Source organism: Telmatherina bonti (assembly GCF_933228915.1).
Source record: "Telmatherina bonti genome assembly, chromosome: 4".
Lineage (NCBI taxonomy): Eukaryota > Metazoa > Chordata > Actinopteri > Atheriniformes > Telmatherinidae > Telmatherina > Telmatherina bonti.
In genome coordinates, this window is record NC_136622.1 from 26,879,521 (window position 1) to 26,906,965 (window position 27,445).

Consider the following 27,445-nt stretch of genomic DNA (forward strand, 5'->3'; position numbering starts at 1 on the left):
TGGTTGATTTTTACAGATGAAAAAGCTGGGAAGTGACGTGTAAAATAATAGTGATAAAAATCTATGGAAGAATATTTAAAACAAATTCCTAAGACTGAAAATAGATTTTTGTAAAAGGAAAATAAAGAAGTAATTCACTGCTTTATTTCAAGGATGCAATACCTCGCCTTCATTTCAGCCACTCCTGAGCAGGTAAGTGATCCAGATTTAATTTGCAGCTTCAAAACGCCTTCCAACATCCAACTAGTGCTTTTTTTTTTTTTTTTTTTTTTAAATCTTTTCATTTATATTTTAAAATTATCTCTCTACTTTCCACCACTTACATGCAGCACATTGGTGGTAGTGTACGGGTTTATTTAAAAAAAAAAAAAAAACAACTTTAACACATGTGGAGGGATTATATTACAAAATTTCTGAATGGAGAAATGTTGCATATTTTGTATTGTAGCAGGGTGTATTCAATCAGATCAGAGGGAGTACTATACTTTACCTTGACAGGTTTTTTCGAAGGACGTGCCCCCTCCTCATTATTTTCAGCCTCCTCGTGCTCTTTGCTGCCAGTTGGCAGGTTGGAGTAGTTGGCCAAAGTGCTAAGCAAGGAGGCAACCATCGGACTGGTATCCATCTCCTCCTGCAGCACAAACACGTACATACATAAGTAAGTCAACTCTAAAGCACTCATACATTCATGTTTGTAACCTCACAAGACCCTTGTAATGTTGATGAATGAACGCTGTTCCAACCTCAAAGAGAGCCATGCTCTTGCCGTCATATTGTTGGGTCTTTTCCGCATCAGCGTCTGCACTGCTGTTGATGAACGGACTGCTTTCTTTGGAGTTTCCATCACCTGAAAGATAAAATCAGCAGCTAGTGGCATCTGCACGTACGTTTTCCTGTTCATACCAGTGTTTTCATTGGGAATGAAGGGTTTGAAAAATTAAGATAACTTTTACAACTAAATCTATATAAACAAATTACACATAAACACAACATTAACTGTAAGAATACATATGCATAATAAGCTAATTAATTATTCATATACATAAACATATGTATAATAAGAATTTGCATTAAAATTTTTCAAAGATAATCTTTCAGTTATTTAACTTTTATATCAGAAGCTTTTGGTTTTGGTTTATAGTTTCTGCTCCTTTATGCAATGACCAAAACACAAAATCTAAACCATGTGCAATAGTCTATGTTTTTCAAAGTGATTTAAATTATTTCCAGACCTGACCTGGGCACAGCATGGAAAGTATTGACCTGGATTTCTGTCATTTTAACAGCTGCTGGCTGCAATGAAAGCTCAGTAATATTTTCTGTTGCTCCTTGAAGTCTTGTGAAAGACTGTAATGTATTGTGTTGACTGCCTAACCTTGTCCTAACCCTCTTTGATAAATCTCAGATAATAAACGGTCATATTCAGTCATGCAAATAAATACATCTAAAAAAGACAGAGGAGTAAAGGCCAAGAAAAAAAAAAACCCACAAAAACAAACAAAAGACCCAGAGCAAAGCCTAAAAGACCACATTTTGTTAAAAAACAAATATTTTTTTCTTTAGGCAGTTAAGGTTTTCTTTCTATCCCAGATATCCATCTATCATCTCAGCTTTTCCTCAAAGGACTTGGTTGTTTTGTATTTCAGTGATCCTTTACATTTGAGAGTAACATATGTTTGATCCTTGAAGAGGTCGGGCAGTCAGCCAGACACATGCTCAGTTACTACTGTCAAGACCGGGGTCATGTTCGCTGAAGTATTGGTCTGTCTGTCTGTTAATAGAACTCAAAAAGTCATGAACAGATTTTCATTAAATTTTCAGGAAATCTCAGAAATGGAATAAGGAAGCAGTTATTAGATTTTGAGAGTGATCTTGATCACTTTCTGGATGCAGGAATTTATTTAAAGGCTTATTTTCTAGTGGGAGATAGTTACAGATGTAGCCAGTAGTGCTTCTAACTCCAAACCTGTTTACCTGCTGTCATTGGCAAAAAAAAAAAAAAAACCCTCAAAACAAACAAACAAAAAATAAACAAAGAGAACTACAACAAAAAACAGCTGCTTGGCAGAGGTCTGTGCTGCTATTTTACTTTCATATGTGTGACATGATTTAAGGTTTTAAAACTTTGTATTACATCATTCAGAAAAAGCACGGCTTTCATATTTGTGGCCGATGCGCTATATTCCCCAGCGTATTTACAGATTATCTTTTGTACTGGTCAGTGCTGCAATTTATGTTGCTGTGAAGGGTCAACTGCTAGGTTTAATAGATGTTTTGTACTGTTTTTCTAAGCAGGGTTGGCATGCAGTACTTATGAACAGTCGGTGTTGTAACTGCTGTGGATCGTGGTTGGAGTACTACCAGTTTTTTACACTGACTGGGTTTTAATCACAGCAAAAAGAAAAATGATGCAACAAGAACAAAACTGGTATTTTAAATGATAAAGCTCTTAGAGCCAGACTAACATCATCAGATTAAAACATGCAAGAGGTCACATGAATCCTATAATTCAATTCAATTCAATTCAAGTTTTATTTCTATGAGACATTTAACACAACCTCTGTTGAACAAAGTGCTAAACAAAATTAAGATCAAATTAAAAGTACAAATCATTAATTAATACAATAAAAACTTTGAGTCTTATATAATATAAGTTTGGACACACTTTTTTATTGAAACCAATAGGAAAGTATGTCCACGTATTCTTCTGAGAAAACCAAGATGGCATAGTGCTCGAGAAATTTTTTGAAATGCACAGCTTATCACATTTAATGCTCTTTTTAGATGATTGATGTTTAAATTTATATGTCGTCTTGATGGATCTTTTAATAGGATTATAAGAATGCTCACCCAACCTTCTTTCAGTACCATGAGACATCAGTCTGCTATGTGGAAGCACTGGTACACATGTCTCTTTTAAATATGTTTGTACGTCTGTATTTTTTTTTTTTAATTTTTTTTATTTTATTTTCTGTTTTATTTTCTTCTTCTTCTTTTTTTTTTTTGTTCTGTTTTGTTTTTTAATGGACCTCGAGTCTGAATAAAGAAAGAAAATGTCCAAACTTTTAACTGGTACTTTACACTCAGCTAGACTCAAATAGCCTTGAAACTCCACACAAGTTCCACAGTTATGTCTAGCACACACATAGATGGCAGCAACAAATAATTAAAGAAAAGGGGACAATGTATAAGTGTAAATGTGGATTAATACTGTCAAATTCCCAATAAACGTCTCTTGTTCATGTATTTTTGCGTCCATTGTCAAACTGGACATATCAGAAACTGCGACTGAAAAACACCCCATTCAGGTTCTCTTAGCCCATTAAGTTCAATATACAAATTAGTTTAAAATATGATCTCTGTAAATATTACGGTCACCGAGCTGCCTTACAAAATCTGACGAAAATTTTGATGGACTGATTTGGAAACATTAAAAAAAACCTTGCATGCTATGAAATGTATAACAAAATAGATTCAGTATTCCTCCATATTTCTCCAAACTGAGATCAAGTTATTGCTTTTCCCTGATGCACATTTATCTTTTAAATCACATGATAAACCTCAATTTCTCCTGCAGATGAAGGTGATTCCTCTGCGATGGTAAATGTTTTTCCCTCCTTTTAATATATAAACTGCATAAACAAAGAGACTGAACTATAATACAACAGGAAACTGCAGGAAAATTTTGCTGCTTCATGTTTCACTAGTGATATATGTATTTGAGTTAAAGCAATGAACTTGATCCTTTCATAGCCTCTACTCGTAGCCTAGTAGTTGCACTTATATTCAGTATTGTCCGTTAATTTTCCCCATTAGCAATTTAACTTAGTATAGAATTATGGATGAAGAGAATCAATTTTATACAGCCAAACAAACTTAATTTATGTCCAAACTTTTTCGCATTTGGAAAATGCTAATTTCCTTGAATGTTTGTTTTTCTTCTCTAGAGGCATGCGAACCACAAAAAAGCCTGCATGTCTTGTGGAACAATGGACAAATTACTAGTTTTGCATCATTATTTTACTTGTAATGCCATCTGACAGCTTGTTTATCCACAAACACCACCATGTGAGTTGGCATCCTGCAACAGAGGAGCATCTGGTAGCTCAAAGCAGGAGAATTAAGTTACCCCTTAAATTCCCAACACTGCAGCAGCATTATACAATAATCTTCAAAACAAAGAAGAGAATCAAATGCCAGTCAGACTGCTTTCACAATGCTCATAATTTTTGAACGATGGACCACTCTCAAAAAGACTGCATTGGAAAAAAAATTCAATTCAATTCAACTTTATTTATATAGCATCAAATCACGGCAGAGTGTGAGCGTGAGTGTGGTTGTTCGTCTCTCTGTGTGTGGCCCTGCGATGGACTGGCGAGCTGTCCAGGGTGTACCCTGCCTGTCGCCCAAAGCCAGCTGGGATAGGCTCCAGCTTCCCCGCGACCCTGAATTGGAATAAGTGGTTCGGAAAATGAATGAATGAAATCACGGCAATGCCATCTCAAGACGCTTTACAGACAGAAAAAAGAACATAATTATTATAAATAATAGCCTATATAAGGAAACCAACAGATCCTGATCAAGCACACTGGCGACAGTGGGAAGGAAAAAGTGAGTGGTTGGTTAGCGGTAGATAGTAGTTAGAAAAAGCTTAAAGGAGCAAACGGCTCGTAGCAATATGTAGCGACACACGCTAGGGAAAACAGGAAGTGACACAATACGTTATGGCAACGTCAGCACGCAATGTCAGCACGCAATGTCAGCACACAATGTCAGCATCGTTAGCAGAGATGGCACTGCTAAGCTAGCTAGTAGTTCATCCTAATGTTGTTGAAACTTTCAAAATGCCCCCCTTAAAATATTCTAATGATCAGATCTTAAAAATGGTCCCTATTCAACCCTTTTAGATAATGGTCTGCATTAGTTGTTAAGTCATGGAACAAATGTGAGAAAGCGAATCAAGACCAGTATTTAATTTTTGCTCAGGCTGATGAGGCCATTCAAATGAACTTTTCTGACATTAAGATCTGCATCAAGTCTTATTTCTGCTTTCAGTTTGGATTATGTTGAAGCCAACCGATGCTGCGTAATCCACTGTGATTTTTAAATCTGCATGTAAAGCTCATTTCTGCTCTTAGCTTAGAACGAAATCTGCTTTTAAAAGAATGCAAATGCAATTTTCCCCTTATTTTACTAAATGCCTTTGTGTGTTTGTGGATGTTATACATCTTCTTTTTCTCTCTGTACTGTCATATCTGTCTTTCTCACTCTTGCTGTATTTTTCAGATGTGATGATTGTACAGCTAAATGTATCTCAGAAAAACAAATCTGCACTGTTTAGTATCTGATGACCCTCATTGAGCAGCTTTAAAGCAGTTTAATATTACTCATGCAACAAAATCGTGTGTCAGAATCTTTGCTGGCTGTCCTGAGTTTTACCCTCAGGATGGGAGTGATGCACAACAGTCATCCATCAAAACATTCATACAAATAAAAGCTGGACTGTATTTGCTTTCCTTTTAAATCGGTGCGTTTTACCCTGCCCTGCCCTGCCCTCTCCAACAATAATCCACAATAATAATCCAGTTGCAAGATGCACATCAACAATCCTCACTTCCTAACCTGGGATCTGCATCCTTTTCATTCATGACTACAGTAAAATGACTTCATGTTTTAACAAATGAGCCAGTCAGAGGTCTCAGTCAAAATTACAATCTGGAAAAAGCACGGCCATTTAGCACTTTTGCCTTTAATTTAAGATTATTTCTGCACATATGTTCATGTCGTTTGTCATGTAGTGTCATACTGATTTTCATATTGGATTATCCATCAATAAATACTGCTTTGTTTGTTCAAGTTTCTGTTTGCATAAAGGCTTATCCGTGATTCCACCTCAAATATCCCCCTGCTTACTGGCTATCAGAAGTAACTGAAAGTTAAGGATGATTGATAAAACATTGATTTATCACATCAGCTCCTGATAGCATCACCTGGAAAAAAAAGAAAATATTTAAGAAGGCTGGCATTTATGTTTCTTCACACGCACTTTACTAATGCATGTGTTTCATAACTTATAAAGTGTTAACAATGTGTCAGTGTTAAACGATGTATTGTGCAAATGCTTTTGACTTAGTATCTTCACATTGTGCATTGTTCCATCTTTTTATTTTAAGTCTTGCTGCAAGCAAATGCAAACTAAAAAGCTTTAGCTTTACTTTTATAAAGAAGATAGCACCCCTGTAAAACACACACAGGCACATACACTCACAAGCACGAACATAAACACAGACGAGCACAAACACACCCTAATCTAAAGTCAATAAATTGTACATATGTGTGTTTGTGTGTTGCAAGTACTGGTATTTCAGATGGGACTATGTAGATCATTTTTGCGATCTCTCATCTGTTTTTCTAGCAGGATTATTAAAATCTTATTTAGTTTTGTTGAGTACTTTGGTTCATTTAAATACACGCAAAACAAGTGCATCTCCTCTGAAATATGTCTTGATTGTCAGGAAGACAATAACACAAGTCACTTATCACACTGAATGTGTTCAGGTGAAGTGTAAGACCTCTCCTGCCTGATACTGGTTTATCGGTGGACTTTGCCATATTTTGCCTTTGAGTTGGGAATTATCAATTAGATTTGAACAGTTACTGAACCTGTTGCTGGTGTGCATATTCATAAATACATACAACTCTGGTGGCATGCACTAATTCTGCTGCAGGAAGAGGTTCTTGGGAAACAACTCTCAGCTCTTCCATACGTTCATCATTGTTGACTCATTCATAACCTGTTACAAACAGCTTGTAAGCATTATATGTCTGTGAAGATTTCATCAAAGTACATTTACAAGAGTTGATAGCACAAATGTACTTTTGTTTACTGTTTTCATTAAAAATTCTCGACAGGAAACTGTGTAATAGAGACAAACCTCCTCTCATGCCCGAGGATATATGTAAATTAAAGAGAACCATATTCGTAAAATATACCCAGACGATATATTAGGATTAAGGTTTGTGGGAGGTTTTGCTGTCTGTCTAGACAGTAATCCTACAGAAATGGATATTATTTCTTCTGCTCCTTATCCCTACCTTAAGAAATCCCCCTGTACAGGAGACAAGTATTGAGGGCTCAGTTGTACAAAAATATTACAGCTCCTGTCCAGCAGATCTACGTCTGTTTCATTGGAGGTAATTCTGTACTATTTTGGCCCCTGGATGACATTGTCAAAGGCTTTTTAAATCTAATGTAATAGCAAATACTGCTCACTGCATCTACCACATCTGTTGTCACAGGCACAGTGTTTTCATAACAAAGGCTGTGAGAAAGCAGTGTTGCAGTGTGCTTAATATTCTGTACAGTCAAAAGTATTGTAAAAAACATTTCTATTTCTAACCCACAGAATGACTTAAAGCTAACCAATCATGAGCAAGAGCAAAATAGAAAATTGTACAAGTCTAAAAAAGAAAATGATAAAGGAATACTGGACAAAAATAAAACGCAGGTGCTGTGCACGGTTGTCGTTTCCCATTGCCTCCTCTAGGCATGCTCAGAGAAGGTGACATCCTGATTGTGATAGTTTTACTACAACTCTTAACACCATAAACTGTGAGGAAATTTGTGTTTTGTTGATTATTCCTTTGTTGTAACAATGCTTCTTGGCAAATAATCTTGGAAAGTCTTTTGAATTGTGCTTTTTAAAAATAGTTTTAATATAAATGCATTTGTGGGATGAGAGGCAAAGTTAAGTTTGTGATGCACTTCATTGATGCCAAACAGCTTATCTGGATATTGACTCTTGTTTGGTGCAGTTTAATGGATTAGATTATTGAAGTCTGAAGAAACACAGACTTAAAGGCAATTTGAAAATTGATTCATTTTACAAACAAGCACCTCGGTGTCATGTTAAAGAATCATACACAGTCACAACTGTCTGGCTCCTCCTCCTCGCACTGGTCACACTGATGTTGGGATCAGACCCCATTCTTCAACCAGCATTTGTCAGCTGTTGGTCACTTTGATGCAAATGGCATGCCTGATCCCATAAGAGTTGAACAGGGTTGAGATCAGGACTGCAGGGTGACTAATCCATCCTTTCTACTCCCCATTTCTGGAGTTAGTTACTGACAAACCACACTGGTCCCATGGTTCTGTCAAAAATAACAGGATTTCCTGCATCTTCCAACAATGAAAACCAGTTGAATCTGGTCAAATGAAGTAAAAACTATTCTTAAATATCACTACTACTAGAGAGGACTAAATTTGAAAAGGGCACCAAGGTCAATTGGTACCATATTTGAAAGGGAAAATAAACAGGTTTTCCAACAGTCTAGGAATTGTTGCTGCAGAGTATTGTTACAAGAAAGGAATAATATTTATTCATTTCTTTTCTATGCAGTACATCACATTACAAGACTGATCTGCAAACCACAGTTCAGGCAGAGGTAAAGCAGAGGTAATTCCAGCTTGTTTTGGAGCGAGTGTTAGCTACTCTGATTTCCTGGAGCTATGCTGAATCATTTTAGTGTCTGCCTTACGATTTTAGTTTAAGCTTATAACAAATATCCATTAGATGACATAAAGATAAATATTAACTCGTGAAGGAGGTTGTCTTCTGTCCTTCTGTTGCAATGTTGTACATATTAATGTGCAAAACCTCAGATGTGTAAAAATCAAAGGCTAAATCATTTCTCTTTGATTACAGAACATATAAGAATAAATGACAAGGACATTAAAGAGGTTAAACATGATGTTTAATGATTAATCACATGAAAAATGGCCATTGAGGTCACGACTCATCCACTGTAGTGACTTTTTAACTTTTTCGAAAAGAAAAGTAGTTTACAGGCAAGAAAAAGAGCACACAAAGCCGCTAACATAACTAGCGTTCGCTTCTCTGTCTAGACATTACCTGCTATATTAACACATAAACCATCTCAGGTATTATCTGGACTTCAAAATGGGCAGGATTAAGTTTAGTCTTGTTAACATTGACATTTTTTGTTGCATACAGCCAGATAATGTTCAGAAAACTTCTTAAAGCTCAGAAAACCCGTCTCACTTCATTGCAGAAGATCTGGTTAAACATCAATGATGTGACTGCTGCCTGACAAAAGCATTCAGATTAAAGGCATTGTGCTGGTGAGACTGTACCCTTGATGTGACATGGTTATTAAAAAATGGATGGTTCATACCAGCTTTTAAAAGCTTAATAGGACACAGACTCAAGGGGGATTATCCAGCAGCTGCCAGAGGTTGTAGAGAAATGCAGAAATTAACTTCTGCATGTGAAACAAATGCACCAATCAGCAGCACATCAGCATTATTATCATTTATTTCTACCTCTCCTGCTGTAACCCAGGAATTAAGGCCAATTCCATGAAGTCATTTGTTTAATTTGATTTCATTTTCTCATCGACACTCTTGCTGTGTTGCTCAACCCGTTTTCTTTCTCACTGTCACTCACTCGGAAGCAACTCTGATGTGATGCAGTTTATGAAAATAAATCTGATTAAAATCCTAAACATTCCATGAAAATAGGAACAATAACAGTAAAACTGTGCTGTATTTTGTGCTGAGTACTTAACATTAACTGATGTTAGCTTTAAATGCACTCTAAAACTTGCGGGGTTAAAATGAACCCAAACTTAGTCTATGCTGAATTAGATTTACTCAGAACATGTAAACACAGTTGTTGTCAAAGTCTGTAGGTTTTTGCTTTAGTTCTTGTTTCTCTGGAATCTTTTCTTTAGTTTCTGGTCTTGTCTTTCAGTCATCTATCTTGTTTCCTGTTTTATTTTAGAAGGCTACTTAGATTACCCTCTCATCAACACCCAGTATGCCGTGCTCTCCTTCCGCCAACTAACCCCTTAAGTCTGTGTTACAGAGTGGAAGAAGAGCGGTGCCTGGGGATGTAAGTCCAGAGGGAAGCAAACTTCCTTCCTGCAGCCAATGAGCTGACGCCAACCCAAGAAACCCAAAAAGTGAATCACTTCTGACATATCCTAACAACTATTAGATGGATTGATATTCAGCTTTGTAGAAACATTACCGTAACCTAGGATTAATCAATAAAACTCAGATAATTCACTGACTTTTACTCAGGCATCAGTTTTTCATTCCCTTAATTTTCAGTTTCAAGAGAAATATATCAGCTAGATTCCTAGTTGGAACCAAAATCATTATAGCATGATGCTGAAGATCAGTCGCTTTAACAGAATGAGAAAAAAACAAACCACAGAATCTGTCTTTTTAACAGCTGTCTACTTCAAGTTGCTTCACTTCTAACGTTTTTCTCAGGACCTAAAACATTGGCTGTAGCTGTAAAGGATTATTTCAAAGTCGCTGTCTGGGAAGAAAAGCTGAAAGGTCTGATGTCTGCATGACTTTATATGATTTCATTAGGAGCAATTTCACCGGCTTCAAGGCAGATCTACATCTAGATCATCAGATCTATATCTACATCTCTCCATCAACTTGTCAGGAGATCCAGTATGACAGAAGAAAAGACAAAAGAAAACAAACTGTAAAAGTCAGAACAGCTTAAATGTTTTCAGATGTGAATGCTTCTCATGATTTTTTGCACTGAAATTAATGTACACCACTGCTTCTCCAACATGTTTGCCAAAGAGACACTTTATTACTGGTGAAAATTGGAATTCCACATATAGCCCAGCTGCTGACGAGACCACCCAGTTCCTGTATTTTCTAGTATCTGTATGCACAGGCAGGCTTGGACATGTAGAGATGGGGGAAGGTTGATAACGTAGGAGTAAAATGTGTGTCCTTTCATTGTTTCATTATTCCTATTATTGGTTTTGCCAAGGTACTGGCATAAGCACACCATTAACTGGTTGACAAACAACACATTACATTTAAGTTTGGCTAAAATGGAACTTGTTCCTCTAATGGTTCATTGGGAAAATGTTAAGTATTTGACAGATGGTAGAAAGGATTTATATTTCAGCTATGCAAAGGTCGGTGTATAAGCATTGATGGGGTGCCAGGCAGGGGCACTGACTCGGAAGGAAGGTGGCACAGTGAGGCTATTTTTCTTTCCTAGAACTAGATGTAGCCTCCAAGGCTCTTCCAGGAGGAATAAAACAACTTTTATTTTCCTTTTCTTTTTCTCCTTGGCAGGAGTAAATTATGGGCTCTTGATCTCCTCTTGCAGTCAGGGGGTGTCATCCTAGAGGACTGGAGAAAATGACCTTTTGTGACCCGAAAGAGGAGGACGGCTTTGGGTGTATTAGTTTTCTTTTCTTTTTCCCCCCAGATAAACACACAATTCACATTTACCTCCAGATTTCTCTTTCAGGACCTCCTGCAGACCCCAAACCAGATGGTCTGAACAAAACCTCTAACACAATTTACAGTCCCTTAGGTCAATAGATACGGAATGTCACATCGAACTAAGCAACTGGCTCTTGTCAAAATGACACCTTTACACCTCCAGATAAGACTCAACGGCGCCAGGAGAGACCCGGCAACTCTGCTTTGATCCTCCCCGAATATACATTCTGGGTGACAGATCCACCCCTCTTCCCACGGGAAGAAACTCCAGATGCACTTCTTTGTGTCTTAAATCTCCTTTCACTAACTGGTTTAATGTAGCCTACATGATTTTTGTTGATAGGTTTGACTGAAGTTTCCCTTTTTATTCATTCGCATATGTGATTTAAATCCTTGAACTGATCACACATCAGAATCAATCATGAACACTTTACTACATAATGTTGGATATATCTTTCCAAGTTTGGAACCCCTGTTAAGCAAATAATAGGAATGGATAAGAATGTAACACTCTTTCAGGATTCATCGGCTGAGGAAGACAAGTCATGCCAATGGATTAATCCACACTTGATAAGAAATATGTGAAATATACAACAATTGGGTTTCATGGGTAAAAGTATTACTATTGGTAAATGTTCCCTTTTCAAGCAAACAAAACATCTGCATGAGTCCCCAGAATGTTGATTGCCATGCTTAAAGCTAAGAAACAAAGTTAATAATTTGATTATCATGATCATGTTAATGAAATGGGAGAAAGGAACCAGGGCCCGCAGTGAAATAAGACCTGAATCACTCCTACCCTCTTGGTTAACAATCAAAGCTGACCTGATTGGGTAAGACTGACCAGCCTTCTGACGATTAGTGGTTTGCGATTGGTCAGGACCTAGGAGGAAGGGTCCAGTTAAATGGACCCGCGCTCTGGACTTAGCTCTCTTACCTCTGCTTCTTCTTCTTCTCTTCTTTTTGTTTGTCCTAGCTTGTTCTTTTGTCTCGGCCCTTGACTCTCGATCGCCGTAATTCTTGTACTTTGACTTAAGTTCGTTGCCCTCTCGCAACTTTCCGCTGTACGCAGCTGTTTCTTTGTTCTCATAAGTTTACTCCATCTCTCTTCTTGTGTGCGCGTAAGATCTTAACGAGATAAGTTCGAACAGAAAAGTAATATTTGTGTTGAAGGCGAAACAAGCCTTGTTTAAGTTTACCCAGCGAATATTTTTATTTTTCCTTTTTGAGATCAGTAATTCACCAGAACAGCAGTTCCACTAATTTTTGCGTCTGTACAAGTACTGCCTACCCTCAGACAGTACGCGTGGAACACAACCTTTGGAATAATTTGAGTACGAGAAACACCGCCCTTGGCTCTGGGATTCTGCTGGACAGAGATCCCAACCCGTTCATCAGGGCAGCTCCAGACCTACTCCTCCCGACGCCAGAAGGTCCATTTCCCGGAGACCTGCAGTCCAGGACAGAACCACCCGGTCCGCCGGCTCCATCAACTGACCCAGCGGGAAAAAGTAGGATCTTCATAGCGCTTTGATATCACTTGTGGTGTTCAACAGTACATCAAATTTAACCAAAGTATAAATTTGAATTCTCATCCAAACACTAAGTATAATTTTAACAAAGATTTAAGTGAAATAACGATACCGATTTAATTGCTTCAATTCCAACCAGTTCCTTTCTGCCCCATTTCATTCAATTCATTTTTACCTCTCATTATTACTATCATAAATGAAAATCCCTGTAAACAAATTCACTTGACCATCTCACCAATAACCTCTCCATCATTGCTCATTTTCACTGCTGTATGTTTACCATCATTGTAATAAATATGTATAATCAATTCATCCGTTCTTGTCATAATTTCTGAATGTACAATTTCTGGTTCATTCGTTCTGAGAATTTACTACTTTAAGTGAGACTGTGTTTATTGAATTAAGTATATTTCAGGTTTTCTCATCCTCCTGAATCTTAAGTTAAGTAAAAGTGATGAGTGGTGCTCTGAGGTAATTAAAATTTAATAAGTAGTAATTGATAGAGGCATAGTTTTACTACATAGATTTTCAGGAAATAATGATTGTTTCAACCAAAATGGAAATCTGATGTAAAAGAAGTGAAATAAAACAAAACAAAACAAAACACAAACAGCCAATGATATATCTTATTTGTACACCACTTATTCAAATCCAAACTTTGGAGGGGATTTATTAAAAACAATTTCACTTGTTCTTCTCTGCGATGAAGGATGAGACACGAAGCATGTCTGAGAAAAAGCAAGATGTGTTGTAATTAACATGTGAAGGATTTAGTCCCTTGGGAGTAACATTATTAGTCTTGATGAAGTTCTCTTTTTGAAAGGGTTGGAGAAAACCCAGTAAATATAGATGTTAAATATCTATCTTCATCTCATTATGAAATCCCATAAGCAGATTTCTCAAAATGTTAATGCGCTGAGCCGTAGTGAAGGCTCAAGTGTTGCAAGTAATTTAAAATAAATACTGAGACATTATATTGGCAATGTTACAGATGGGTATAAAACATAAATAAAAAGTACAAACAATTTGTACATCCATCCATCATCCTGACTGCTTTAATACCAAAAAAGTGAACAAACTTGTCTCATACATCAAATTTCTTTCATTTATAATTTTCTATACCATTTAGTCTAATTCAGCATTGTGGGTAAGCTGGAGCATTTCCCAGCAATTAGCAGATGAGAGGCAGGGTACAAGTCACCAGTTCAGAGACAAACCACCACTCACACTCATCTTAAGGAGAATTTAGAGTAATACTTTAAAATAACAGTGAAAACAATGTTACTGTTCAGCACTTTGAGTATTTTATTCAGATTGTTCCTTTGTTAGAGCTGTACACAGAGCTGAACAGAGCTCTGATTCAGGGCATGAAATAGTGTCAATCAATGGAGGTTTCAGTTGGAAACAGTGGAGTTTTAATATATTAATTCAGTTTTATTTTAGCTGCAATTCATTGGACCAAATCAAGCTCAACATATTTATTTTCTAAAAAAGGATCTGAGCAGCTTTGCTGAAGCTGTCCAAAACGTCAGATATAAAAAAAAAATGGGTAAAAATTGTATTTCAGTGTCATCCCACTTCAAAGATAAACTTTCAAACCAAAGTTTTACACAGGAATCGGGAAAAGAAGGTTAAAAAAAGCCCATGTAGTCAAGTAGAAAAGCAATTTCCCAAACGACACTTCTAAACTTTGATCAAACTAGCAAGCTTAAAACCTCATTTGCAAATAATCAACACCCTCTTGGCTTACATGTCATACATGTTCAAAAGAGAGGCGTAAAGGTCGATCCAGAAATGGCTTTCTAATGACTCATCTGCGCCATCATTATCAAATGATTAAGCTACAGCTCACAGCACCGCATGATGAATGAAAGTCATGGAGGAAAGAGATCTTCACCACAGGGGCGTTTTTCCTCATTTTCTCATTTTCAGTTCTTTTTCTCTGCCTCTTTCTGTGTTCTTATTGAAGGCTTAGCTTGGTTGGACATGCATACCATTACCAGGTGTAATTAACGTAACAAAAAAGCATTGACAGAAATGACATGAAGACATACATTTATTCTAATCAGAACCAGAAAAATATAACAGCAGCAGGAAACATCCAAGCGATTCATAATACTATCTAATTGTAATGTTTTAGGCTATTATGATGCTCGATTGTGTTTTTCAAACTGCTCTCCTTTGTGTGAAACACTTTGAGCAGCTGGACTTGAAAAGTGTTACATGAATAAATAAAACTTCTCTCTAACTAAGCAGCTAGGCTTTATATGTTTATATGTTTGTTTTGTTTACACCAAAAGGCATTTACAGTTATTTGACAACTAGTGTCTACTGTGGCTCTAGGTCAGAAAAACAGAAAGCTAAAACAGTAGCAACTGCAGCACAAGAAGAGCAAACTCATCCAGATGGCAAAGGATGCATGCGAAAAGTTAATTAAACATTTTGATTAGCCACATAAACTTTTGATCTCTCTGAGTAAAGAAAAGCTGGATGATAATGTTATTCTAACTTTTGTAACTGCAGGATTTTCAACATTTTACTTTTATAGAAGTGGTTGAGTTACTTTTCATTCTAGTCAGTCTCATATGATTAATTCATATGAGAGGAAATGGATTTATTCTCATTTTATTGACAGAACTTGCTTTGAAACCGTTGCTTCCTGACTATGCAGAATGACAGCTGTAAGCAAGCTGTGAGAGAGAAAATGACAAGGAAGAAAGGATTAGACCACACTGTAGTCCATAATCTCCAATCTAAGATGATTTGTAAGGAGAGATGTTTTAGCTCATGGGAGGATTGAAGGAGAGATCCATCATTACTTCCCCTCTGCTTGTTATCTATTTAGATTTAGCTGCTTGCTTCTGGAGGGCACAGAGCAACAAAATTACATAGACTTTTGCTGGGTGTACACAGATAATTCCACTAAATTAGTAAATGGCTAATTAGGTGTTACCAAATACTAAAACATTTAGGTAAGGACACTATCTGGATTTAATTTTTTAATAATAATAATTATTTTTCCAGTTGTTCCCTTTATGGCTCACCCCAGCAAATCATCTGTCTGCATCTAACCTTGTCTTCTACAATCTCTTCTCCTACACCAAATAACCTCATGTTCTCTTTCACTTTATCCATAAATCTCCTAATTGGTTTTAAGTCTGCCTCGCAGTTCCAACCTTAGCATCAATGTGTTGATATATAATCATTATCCCACCTCTGTACATGCCCAAACCATGCTCCCTATACGTACATAAATACATCAGTTTCAAAAGTCACTGCCCTCTTACTTCCATGAATCCTTTATGTTGTCATGGTTGTTAGGCAATGCATCCACCAGACAGCAGTGTGGAGTTGAGCGTTCACCTCTGAGTTCTGGCATCATTTTCAGACAATAGTAAACGTGGTGATGGTGGAAGACATCAGGATAATCTACATTCTCAGAAAGAAACAAAAAGAAGCAGGACAGTAGACACAAAAGGCCTGTAAAGCTATTAATGTTCTTCCTCGCTCCCTTTGCTGGACTCATGACAGCTATGCTGCTCGACACTGCCCCCACAGCCTCCGAAGGTACTGCTCTTTTTACTGTGTTGAGTAATCCATCCTAAGATCACTGAAAATGGAACAAATTACCCATGTAAAGGATGCAGAAAGCAGACAGATATCTCTGTAACCATCTTCAGCATAAATAGACCTTTAGTCAGGCCTCCATGACTTTGTCTCCAAAACTTCTCACATATTCTGCCCCTTTAATGTCCTCAGCCCAGATCCTATCAGTCCTCGTCCTTCCCAAAGAGAACCTCATTTCTAATATCGCTGCCAGTTCTGCCTCTTGTCTTTTCCTCAATGTCACTGTCTCCAAAACATACAATATTGTTGGTTTTACTCCCCACTTGCACATCTAAGGTGCTTTTAGATGGATTTCCAAAAACACAAAGGCATTTTGAAAAGAAGATGAAGGTAAAAAACTACACTGATTTTTTTTTTTTTTAAACTTTCTTCCTGGTGGGAGCTATGGCCCTACTAAGCAAGTGTGGTGCTGTTGGTGTCCCTTATGAAACTATGCCCATGTAATTCAGTGTTTTTATTTAAGCTGTAACCAGAATCTACATTCATTCATTCATTCATTATCCTTATCGCGTATCTGATGAAGGGATGCTGGAGCCTATCTCAGCATTCTTTGGCCAAAAGTCAGGGTACACCCTGGACAGCTCGCCAGTCCATCGCAGGGGCATACAGAGACAAACAACCACTTACGATCATACTCATTCCTATGGGCAATTTAGAGTAACCAATTAACCTAACATGCATGTCTTTGGACATGCCACACAGAAAGGCCTCAGCTGAGGATTGAAACAGCAGAATCTACATATTTAACGTAAATATTTCCTTGCAAACAATTTTAACAAAACATTTTTTTTTCTTAAATCCATCAATGTTGTTTTGGGCTTGTTGCATCTTTAAGTGTGAAAAAAAGAGAAAGTACAACAAAGTTCCATATACAACAAAGAACCATATTTTGTGTTTTGCACCCATTAGACCAGTATGAGCAACGGAAGTAGTTTAATCTGCAATACAACTGATTTGATGGAAAAAAAAGAACTGATCCCACGTGAAACACACTGTGATGGTGGTGGTTGGCCAATCTAAATAATCATGCAAAATATGCCAAAACCTTAATCCATCCTTGCCATTTTGAGCTTTTTCACTATTTATGTATTAAAGTTAGTGTCTGACGCATGCTGTGCTCAGCACCTGAGCAGCATCACAACGCATTGAGGATTACTTGCAATCACTCAAATGCCTTTTTCTTTCTGTTCTCGACTGCTAATGTTCTTTGAATGAACTGCAGATAAAACTTAATGTTTTTCATTCTAAAGTATCTGATTATTTGGTGTTTATGAGCATTAAACATAAGAGTATTGACATGCCGGATGGTCTTGATGGTTCCACGCTCAAACTTAAGAACAAGAGGAGACAGAGCCAATTGCATTTGTGGCTCCAGAACTGTGGATTGTGCTGCCCTTAACTGTGCAGTCTGTCGATAGTCTGTTGACTTTTAAATCTAGGCTGAAAACACATTTATTTGCTTTGGCCTTTGGCTGACCATGTTCAGAAGATTGGACTTTATATGTGTGTTTGTGTTTTGTCCTTGTATTTTAGTTTTTTTAAAAATGTTTTTAATTGTCATTTTCTCTATTTTTATTGATTATGTAATTTGGATTTGGATGCTGCAGCTGCGTAAATGTGCTTTATAAATAAAACTGATATTGACATTGATATGACATGACGTATTTTAACAAATTTAACTATAGCTTTTAACTGAAGAGTGTCCAAAGTCAGTCCTCGAGGGCCGCTGTCCAGCTTTTTGATGTATCTCTGTTCTAGCACACCTAGTTTACATTAAATGGATCCAGCAACCTATGAAGTTCTGTACGACAGATTAATTTGAGTCAGGTGTGTTGGAGCAGGGATGCCTGGAAAACCTGCAGGATTGTGGTCCACGGGGACCGGAGCTGGACACTCCTAACTGATAGTGAACTGAATGAATACTTACAATAATATGTATTAAATATGATAAAAACAAAGCACAAAAACACATATATGCATGTGGGTTGCCCTTTAGTAGCAGAAGTTATGAAATGGCACAATCTCATGCATTTGCTGTGCAAATGTTAATATGTCATGTGGACTTCTCAGTGAAATTACAGTGGTGGACACTCTGCATTAACGTATGGGCAATCAGACAAATTGATTCAGACTCAAACATCAGTGGATGAGCGAGGAACATCTGGCAAGCAGATTAAATCCATCTCAGTGGGTCTGTGGTTATGACAGCGAGGGCAGAAGTATCAGACCAACTTTAATGGAGTATGTCAACATTTGCTTATTTACTTGTGCTTATTTAACAGAATCTGCCCATTAGTGCCTTCAAAGCTCACTAATTACAACAATATTTCTTACTGCAGAAACATGATGTAATCCAGCGCCTGACATTTATAAAACCACACTTTTTACCTTTAATACGCAGATAAACAAATGAAAAAATGGACTTGAGGAGTATTTTTCATGTATTTGACAGCACTAAATGAGTTGCTTTTCTTGTTTGAAATTTTTGTACCCAGTTAAACGTGCCTGGAGTGTAATATTTAATTAATAGATTGCTGCTTATTCACACATGAATTAGGGCTTACGTGAATGACTTCTTTTTTTAAACAAACAAACGAAGTACATTAAGTGAAAACCTCTGGAGTGGAAGCAAAAGCCAGAAGTGCCCGAGGATCACTTTCACTGCAGATAGAACCAAAATTCAATGAAAGAGCTCATTTTTGTAAAAAAATTGTATCACAAGGTAAGTGAAGGATAATTAACATGTCAGAAAAGCAGAATGAAACAATTCTGTTAAAGAATTTTACACTTTTGTAGATCTTTTAAAAATTTCTGTAACTTTTTCTCTGGTGAATTAGATTGAGGTTCTGCTGACATTTTTCTCAAATCGGACAAAATCTGTTTGTTTCAATGTGGAAGAACTGACCAGTGATAAACACAGACCTCAATCTAATTTTAGTAGCCATTCACATCTTTAATACAAAATTTGTTCTAGATAATTCATGTTTATTCTATAAGCCTTTTAAAACAAAAAACAAAAAACTGGAACACATCTAACCAAAATCTTTCTAAACGAACCTAGCCGTCTCATCATTTAAAAAAACACACTCTGCTTCGTCTTTTCACCTCAATGCATTTCAATTCTATTTCAATTAAACTTTATTTGTGTAATGTCAAATAATGAAGCCACCTCAGGGCTTTACAGACTAAATCAGTATCAGCTAGTTTGTTGTGATCCCAGCCAATCATGAAAATAAATAGCCAAGCTAAGGAAACCAACGGATACGCCGTGCTACACCTGCATTGTATTAATACAGATTCAATGAGAAGAATGGGTCCACAACTTTGTAGCAGGTTGCTTTTTTTTTTTTTTTTTTTTTTTTTTTAAATGTTTTTTCTCTAAAGTGACGGTAAATAATTCAGTTTGGTTGTATATCTGTTTCATCCATCAACTCTAAAATTATAATCAAATCTCCATCTCTGAATTGGCGTCACTCACTCACGCATGACGTCATTATCATAATAAAGCTGCAAAAGACTTGGTGATGACATGATCTCTGTTTATCTCTTGTTCCAGCTGCTTCAGATGACACAAGCAGCATTTTGTTGTCAACTCCACTGGAAAAACACAAAACAAACACAAAACTAAAACCAAAACAAAAAACAACTCCATTATTATAAATGCTATGGGAAGGTAAAAAAATCAAATCAAATCAAATCAAATCAAATAAATGTTATATGGATTTTAGTGAAAAACTACACTCTAATGAACTAATATGAATATGTGTCTGTGTATATTAGACATTTGTGTTGTTATGGTCCTCCCACTTTGATGCTGTCAGTGACTGATGATGCCTGGGCCCTTTTGCAAAAAGGCTGCAGCCCAAACAAGGAAGATACACACCTTTACTTGGGCATTGAACTTTAAAACTGAGACTGAGAAATGTTTAACATGAGTCTCTCTGTTGTTTATCTTGGATTCTCATGCCATCCTACATGCTCTGTAAAAACAGACAGAACTAATATAGGATCATTTTTCTTTCCAGGTGTGATGCCTAACTAAAAAAAAATCTCCCAAAGTTTAGTTGAGTGTCTTTGAAGATGCATTATGTAATGGAATGGCAAGGAAGCCAGCTGGTGGAATTAAAAAGCGAAGTCCTCCAGTGGCAGAAAAATGTATTGTGAACTCTTGAAACTTCGTATCATTTATTGATCTTCATGTAAATTTCAAATCTGATTCTGCAATGTGAGAGCTAACAAATCTATCAATGACAAAGAAACTAACAAAGCCAAAACCAGCTCAATTCACTTTACATGTTAAAGTAAAAACAGTGATGTGTGGAGAGCCTGATATGTTTCACTACACATGGCTTGATAGGTTTGTTGCTTAAAATCTGGAGTCTGGTTGCATTAATTGTTGTCTTATAGGGAGCATTCCACTGACTCACAATGTATACATGTGAGTAACAACACTTCCCTCTATATACTTGAATATTCTATTTATAAATACATCATCTCTCAGTTCAACCTTTAAGGTCCTGGTCCATCATTTGATGAATTTGATAAATCTCTTTAAAAATTGTGGAAACAAACCTACCCAAGCCATTTCTAACAACTGGTTTGGGTATGTAAAACCCACATTGTTTGTTGTTGTCAAATTTCAACTATTTCACTGTTGTTACATTATTATTAACAATTTCTTTTTAACATCTCAACCATTTGCCAATAATAACATTATTCTGTTTAGTCTTGTCCAAAACAAACAGAAAAACACAAAGAAACATTTTTCTCTGGTCTTTTTGTTTGTGTGAAAGTTAAAGGGTTAAAGAAACTGGCAATAATTATCGTCTGAGTAACCATAAAAACAAATAGGAAAGTGCTAAAGATCTGGAACACGGGCTACCTAAGGAGATCTGAGTTTCTTTGCTAGACAGTGTGAAACACAGTGCATGGTGTCAACTTGGGGGATGTGCAAAAAGAAAAAAAAAATGGGTAAGCTCTTTGGTACAAAAAATGTTGATTCAACTTTACGAAGCAGTTCTACAAAAACACAGATGAATATAAAAAATCTCATCTGGATACATTGTGTTTTTTGTATTTTAAGCCTCAGAGTCAAGCCTGTTGCATCAGACCAGGGCCATCACAGTAAAGCCATGCTCTTAGCAGTAGCACAGGGATGGGAGTCTGATGATATGAGGCTGCATGAAAACTGAATTTCAACAGGTTCCTGCTCTGCAGAAACATTGTTAGACACACAACACATACTCAAAGACATATCAATAACACCATTTTACATTGGGAGAAGCAGTGGTTAGAGAAGGCTGCGGGGCCACATCAGTGGTCACAGCAGCAACTGTCTGCCAAATGGTTGTGAGTAATTTTAAAACACATGAAATAGTCCTAATGTGATGTGAAATGTTGTTTCAAACTTTGGTCAGCTTATAAAAGAAAGATCTTTGTCCATAACAGTTCTTCAAAGTGGTAGTGGCAGAAGTCCATTTGTTACTGATTTGTTAGGTTGTGCCATAAGAAAGAGAATTTGTCTGTTTATCAGCAAGTATTAAACATGTACTAAAAATAATAAAAACTAATATAATTCATGTTAAAGCAATCAAGATATGTCTGATGCAAAAAACAAACAAACAAAACAAGCTAAAGCTTCGTGTTTTGTTAGGAGAAAAACGAAAGTTTTGAATGCTCTCTGTCTTTGCGTTGCATTACTCCCCTGCACTGCAGCATTATTTTTAAGTGAGGAATGATGATGATGATGGCATTGATGCTAGATGTGCCGACTTTTAACTTATCTCCTGAGAGATGTTTTAATCAAAATAGTATTTAGCTAATTCTGCTAGAAAAACTTAGAAAGAATGGATCATCAAACTAAAGAAAGCCAACTTTCTGATGATGATTAGTCGATCAATTGCTGCTCCCAAATTAATGAACCAAAAAGAGTATAGTAAGTAAAAAAAAAAGTAAAAGATCATCTATGACATCTTTGCATGCATGTTTTGGCACACACACACACACACACACACACACACACACACACACACACACACACACACACACACACACACACACACACACACACACACACAAACATACCCAAGCTCTCATACACACAAGAAATATTTGCTCCATTATGAAAGAAAGATATAGCCCCTGGGTGAAGTCTTCTTGGTGCAGAAAGATGTGAAAGAGTCTGAGAAAATGACGTTTTGCTCAGACCTATATATGCACTTGTTTAGTTTTGTTGTTTTTCCGCCAAAACTGCTAATTTTCAAGAAACAGCAGTAGATTTGCAGAATAGAAGAGCAGGATGACTGCACAGGGTGAGCAGATGGAGGTTTACATATGCAACCCCAGCAGGTGTGATGTCTGATGTCTGAAAGAGATGCCATGGAGGAGACTGATCATCTAATGAGCATATCAGCTTGTTTCATACTTACATAATGTAGCAAATGGGTTTATTCGTTTACAAATAAAGATCAACTATTGTTTTTGTGTCCTTGAATTAATATAACCTTTCCTCTAGCTTTCACATGTCGCTCTCAGCGCCCACGTTGACGCACACGCGGACGCACCGGTTCGCACACTGCTACACACTGACACCTGCTCCTGTGGTAGGTTTCGTCACTCACCCTGACTGTTGGGTCCCCCCTCTCCTTCCTCACAGTCCGTCATGTTGTTCTGCATCCCCTCTCCTCCTCAACAGGCTGCTCTGGTCTGGAGCTCAAAGATAAAATGCGCTTTACTTCACTCCGTCTTTCCTGTTCCTTCTTGTTGTTCAGGTTTTTTTTTTTTTTTTTTTAAATTTTTGTTTATGTTGTTTTTTTCCCCCTCGGGATAAACACCATAGAAAGGAGAGCTATATTCTGTGCTCTCATATACTCCTTAACTTATTTGTTACGTGATTCCCTCTGTCTCTCATCGGGAGGAGCAGAGAGACTGAAAGCGGCTGCAGGCGAGAGTGGATGCTGGCGCGCGGTGTTGCTCACATGCACGCTCTCGATCCCTACGCGCCACTTGCCCCCCAGTCAGTTTAAGCCTGATGACTACATTCGTCATGTATTAAAAAAAAAAAAAAAAAGGTATTATATCCCCCCTACCTCCCTCCCTTTTTTCTCCCTCACGCACGGTCAGCATCATCCATCTCATCATGAGAGATGGATGGAGAGTAAATGAGAGACACAGGGTACACACGTCAGTGGACAAAGTGCTGCCTTCTGAGATTAAACATCTCCTTTGATGTTTGTTTCAGACAGAAGACAAGATTTCATTTCATTACTGTCTATTCATCCCCCTTTTGTTACACCCCCCTCCCGTCGCTACTTTTCTCTTTTATGCGTTTCTGAGCGCTCATGGCCCATTATTTTCAGGAGAGCTGGAGGCTGCACTTGTATAACTCTGTGAACTTAACTTTTACTTTTCCCACAAGCTGTAGCTGTACTGGTTTGTGAGCAGATCTTTGGATTCCTGGGGGGTGTGGGGGCTGCTATTCCATATCTTCTATTTATTCAAATTTATCTTCATATAAAAGAAAGATATGCACTGCATGCATTCGGAGGCTGTAATGGGGACTTGTCTTGGTGATTTGTCATTGTTTGTGAATCTCTAAATAGGTTCAAACAGGTGAAAAAAAACAGCTTTGGAAAAAGAGACTGTGTCAAACTACCTTATCATTTTATTGGAGCGTTTATGTTAATGTAGAAAGTAACAATGTACCAGGAAGTCTTAATCTGTTTATATGATTGCAGAGATTTGCAGTTATTGCACCCTGGAGGTTATTCAAAGCGGCTCAGAGCTCCAATAAAACTTCAGCATGTCAGGAGTCACACAACAGAAACAGTGACCAGAGAAGGCAGACTGTGAAAGGAGAGGAAGAAAATAAATAGAACAAGATTCAACAATGTAGTTAGACAAAATACAGAGAATAATTAGAAAGATAATGATGTAATGTGAGATAATGTGAGGTAATGAAAAAGCAGAGGACAAAAAAATCAAAAAGTGTCTGGTTAGGAGTCGAAAGCTGCAGGAAGATTTGATGCTCACATGGACCAAGCTTCAGGTCTTATAGTGAAGTTCACAGAACATCACTAATCCGCACCACACTGCCTTGTGATAAAGATACAGTATAATGGCAACTAGCATTTAACGGATAAAAGGAAAAAAGCTTTTTTTCCCCCCTTCAAACCATTAGTATTTGTTTGTTTGGCATTATGTCACAGCAAACTGCGCCCATCTAGATGATCTCTGAGTTTTGGCAGATGTTCAAACAGCATTTATTCTCACTGGCAGAACCCATTTACAAACCCATCATGCTCACTAAAAACCTACTGATATGGTAAACAAGTATTCCTTCATCTTTACTGTAATTAAAAATAAAACCTCAAAATACTCGAATTGTTTCAATGTCTTTTCTTATCAGCACACCTGTTAAAAACTGGTTGCTTAAAATGATCAGCTTGCTTAAACATTCAAGTCATAAATCTTGGCATCATGTTGGATGTTTTAAAATGCTTTAACAGATATTTTAAAGCAGTTACCAAATCAGCCTTTTACCATCTGAACAGCAAACTGATGGCCAATAACCATTAAGAAAAATGTGTTTGTGCTTTTATTTTGAAGAGGCTCCATGACTTTAATAGATAGATAGACAGACAGACAGACAGACAGACAGACAGACAGACAGACAGATAGATAGATAGATAGATAGATAGATAGATAGATAGATAGATAGATAGACAGACAGACAGACAGACAGAGAGATAGAGAGATAGATAGACAGACAGACAGACAGACAGACAGATAGATAAATAGATAGATAGATAGATAGATAGATAGATGGATGGATAGATAGATAGACAGACAGACAGACAGACAGAGAGATAGAGAGATAGATAGACAGACAGACAGACAGACAGACAGATAGATAAATAGATAGATAGATAGATAGATAGATGGATGGATGGATGGATGGATGGATGGATGGATGGATGGATAGACAGACAGACAGACAGACAGATAGATAGATAGATAGATAGATAGATATGGTGGAAATTCAGAGCATTCAAACAGTTCCTTTAAGAAATAAATAAAAATGATAAATAGATTAAATTAAATTAATAGAGCGTCAATGTCTCGAAACATCACTTATATAACCTACCGTCATCCAGAATGCTGTTGCCCGTGACCTTCCAAAGACAACCAAAGGGAAAGCATCACTCCTGTTTTCAGATCTCTGCACTGAAACTTGTGCACCAAAAGAATCAATAATAAAATTCTGCTTCTTATTTTCATATTTGTTGCCTCTTTCTTTCCAGACAGTTTTGCTTTTAAGCACATTTTCTTGAATATGTACATTTACTGTAACAATGATGGTACTGATAGGGATGATGATGATGATGATGATGATGTGAATTAGAAGCGGAATGAGACTTTTTTGCCAAGTAAGTTTACACACACAAGTTTTGTTTTGGGGTAGAGGTAAAAGTATAAAAACACATGTTTACACAGCATAAATGTAGCAAAGTGTGTTGTACAGACGTGTTGGACCTGGTGGGGTGAATAAATAAAAAGAAATATAAAATAAAACTAAGTGAGATGAACTGATTTACTTTCTGCTCCATACACAATGTCTGTGACCAAATTGCTTCACAGAGGCCGGTTTGTAGATTCACAGTGAAGAAATCAGAATTATAAATTGTACTTCACATTTGTAATTTTTGTTTTTATGCAGTCACATTTTAAATCCCGTTCTCACAGAAAAAACACCTGTGAACATTTTATAAGTGGGAAAGCTCATACAAGAACTTTCTCATTTTGTTTATGCACAACTTTAGATGAACACACATCCATGTGCACCTGTACACGTCTTTGTTGACATTTATAATTACAGTTTGACAATCAAAAGCTGGTGATTGAAACCAAGTTTTCCTTCTTGGAGAAAGATAACAACCTGTTGTAACACATATGATACATGTTTTCATTTGCTGTTTGTAAATACACATTTTAGCTATTGTATTTATTTGACAGATATTTCTTATCTCTAACGACAAATCTTATTCATTACACCACCCTTCTGTTACAGACCTTTATAACTAACTGTTGTAGGTTTTGTTTTTAAACTTTTTATCTCCCATGTCCCACTTACTCATACCTCTAATACTCATTCCATGATCACGCTTGCAGGCATTTGTGTATGAAGAGATGCAAGTCTGCTCTGGTGGACTCCCAAATACATTGTCACATTGTCATTTTTACAGTGATATTATGGACACCGCAGCTGCTGGTGTATTCTTATAAATTTTTGTTTCTATTTTGAATGAATTTTGCTACAGCAAAAAAACTGCAATCTTCTATCCACATTTATGTATCTTCCCTTAACCTTTTAATCTTCTTCTGTGTAATGCACTGTGACAAGCTACTCATCACACCAGACAAACTAAACTCACAAAACTTAACGACTCTTTGATTATAAAGTATTCATACAGACACTTCAAGTCCAGTCATACTGTATGACATTTTGTGACTTTATAATTTGACAAGCATTATCTGGACAGTAAACTAGCTCACTAGTTCAGTTCACTAGTTCACTAGTTCACATTGCATCATGGTGAACAAGAAGATTGCATCTGAAAAAGATGTGACATTGAAGTTCCTGTCAACTTAGTTTAGATACACAAGTGTTTTTATTTCATTAGTCTTCTTTTATCACCTGTAGACGAGAATCAATGACAAAAAAAGCAATGTTGGTAATAATGGCGTTTTAGTTTGTAGTGTTTAATGCTTAATAGTTGTTTTTTGGCCTTTGGTTTCACAGGAATCATGAACCTAAGCCAAGACATAGAACATTAACTAAACAGTTTGTACTGTGGAGGAGTAACTCTGATGTCCATGGGTCATATTATATCCTGAGTGCAAAGAGTCGCTCCTAGCCACCAAGTTCCGAGAAAATTCAGAGAATCATGTTTTATTAGAATTTCCCCCCAAAAAATGAATAGTAGATCCT

General features: G+C 36.9%; 1 protein-coding gene across 1 annotated transcript in view; it reads right to left on the bottom strand.

The window, feature by feature from the left end:
- slc12a5b (solute carrier family 12 member 5b) overlaps positions 1–23,130 on the bottom strand; it is a gene marked incomplete at both ends in the record, with an annotated part of 38,328 nt that extends 15,198 nt beyond the window's left edge. The window contains 3 exons of the mRNA XM_079238786.1: positions 491–631; positions 744–847; positions 23,076–23,130. Coding sequence (XP_079094912.1) covers positions 491–631; positions 744–847; positions 23,076–23,130 — 300 coding nt within the window. The remainder of the gene's footprint in view (positions 1–490; positions 632–743; positions 848–23,075) is intronic.
- Between the last annotated feature and the right edge of the window lie 4,315 nt (positions 23,131–27,445).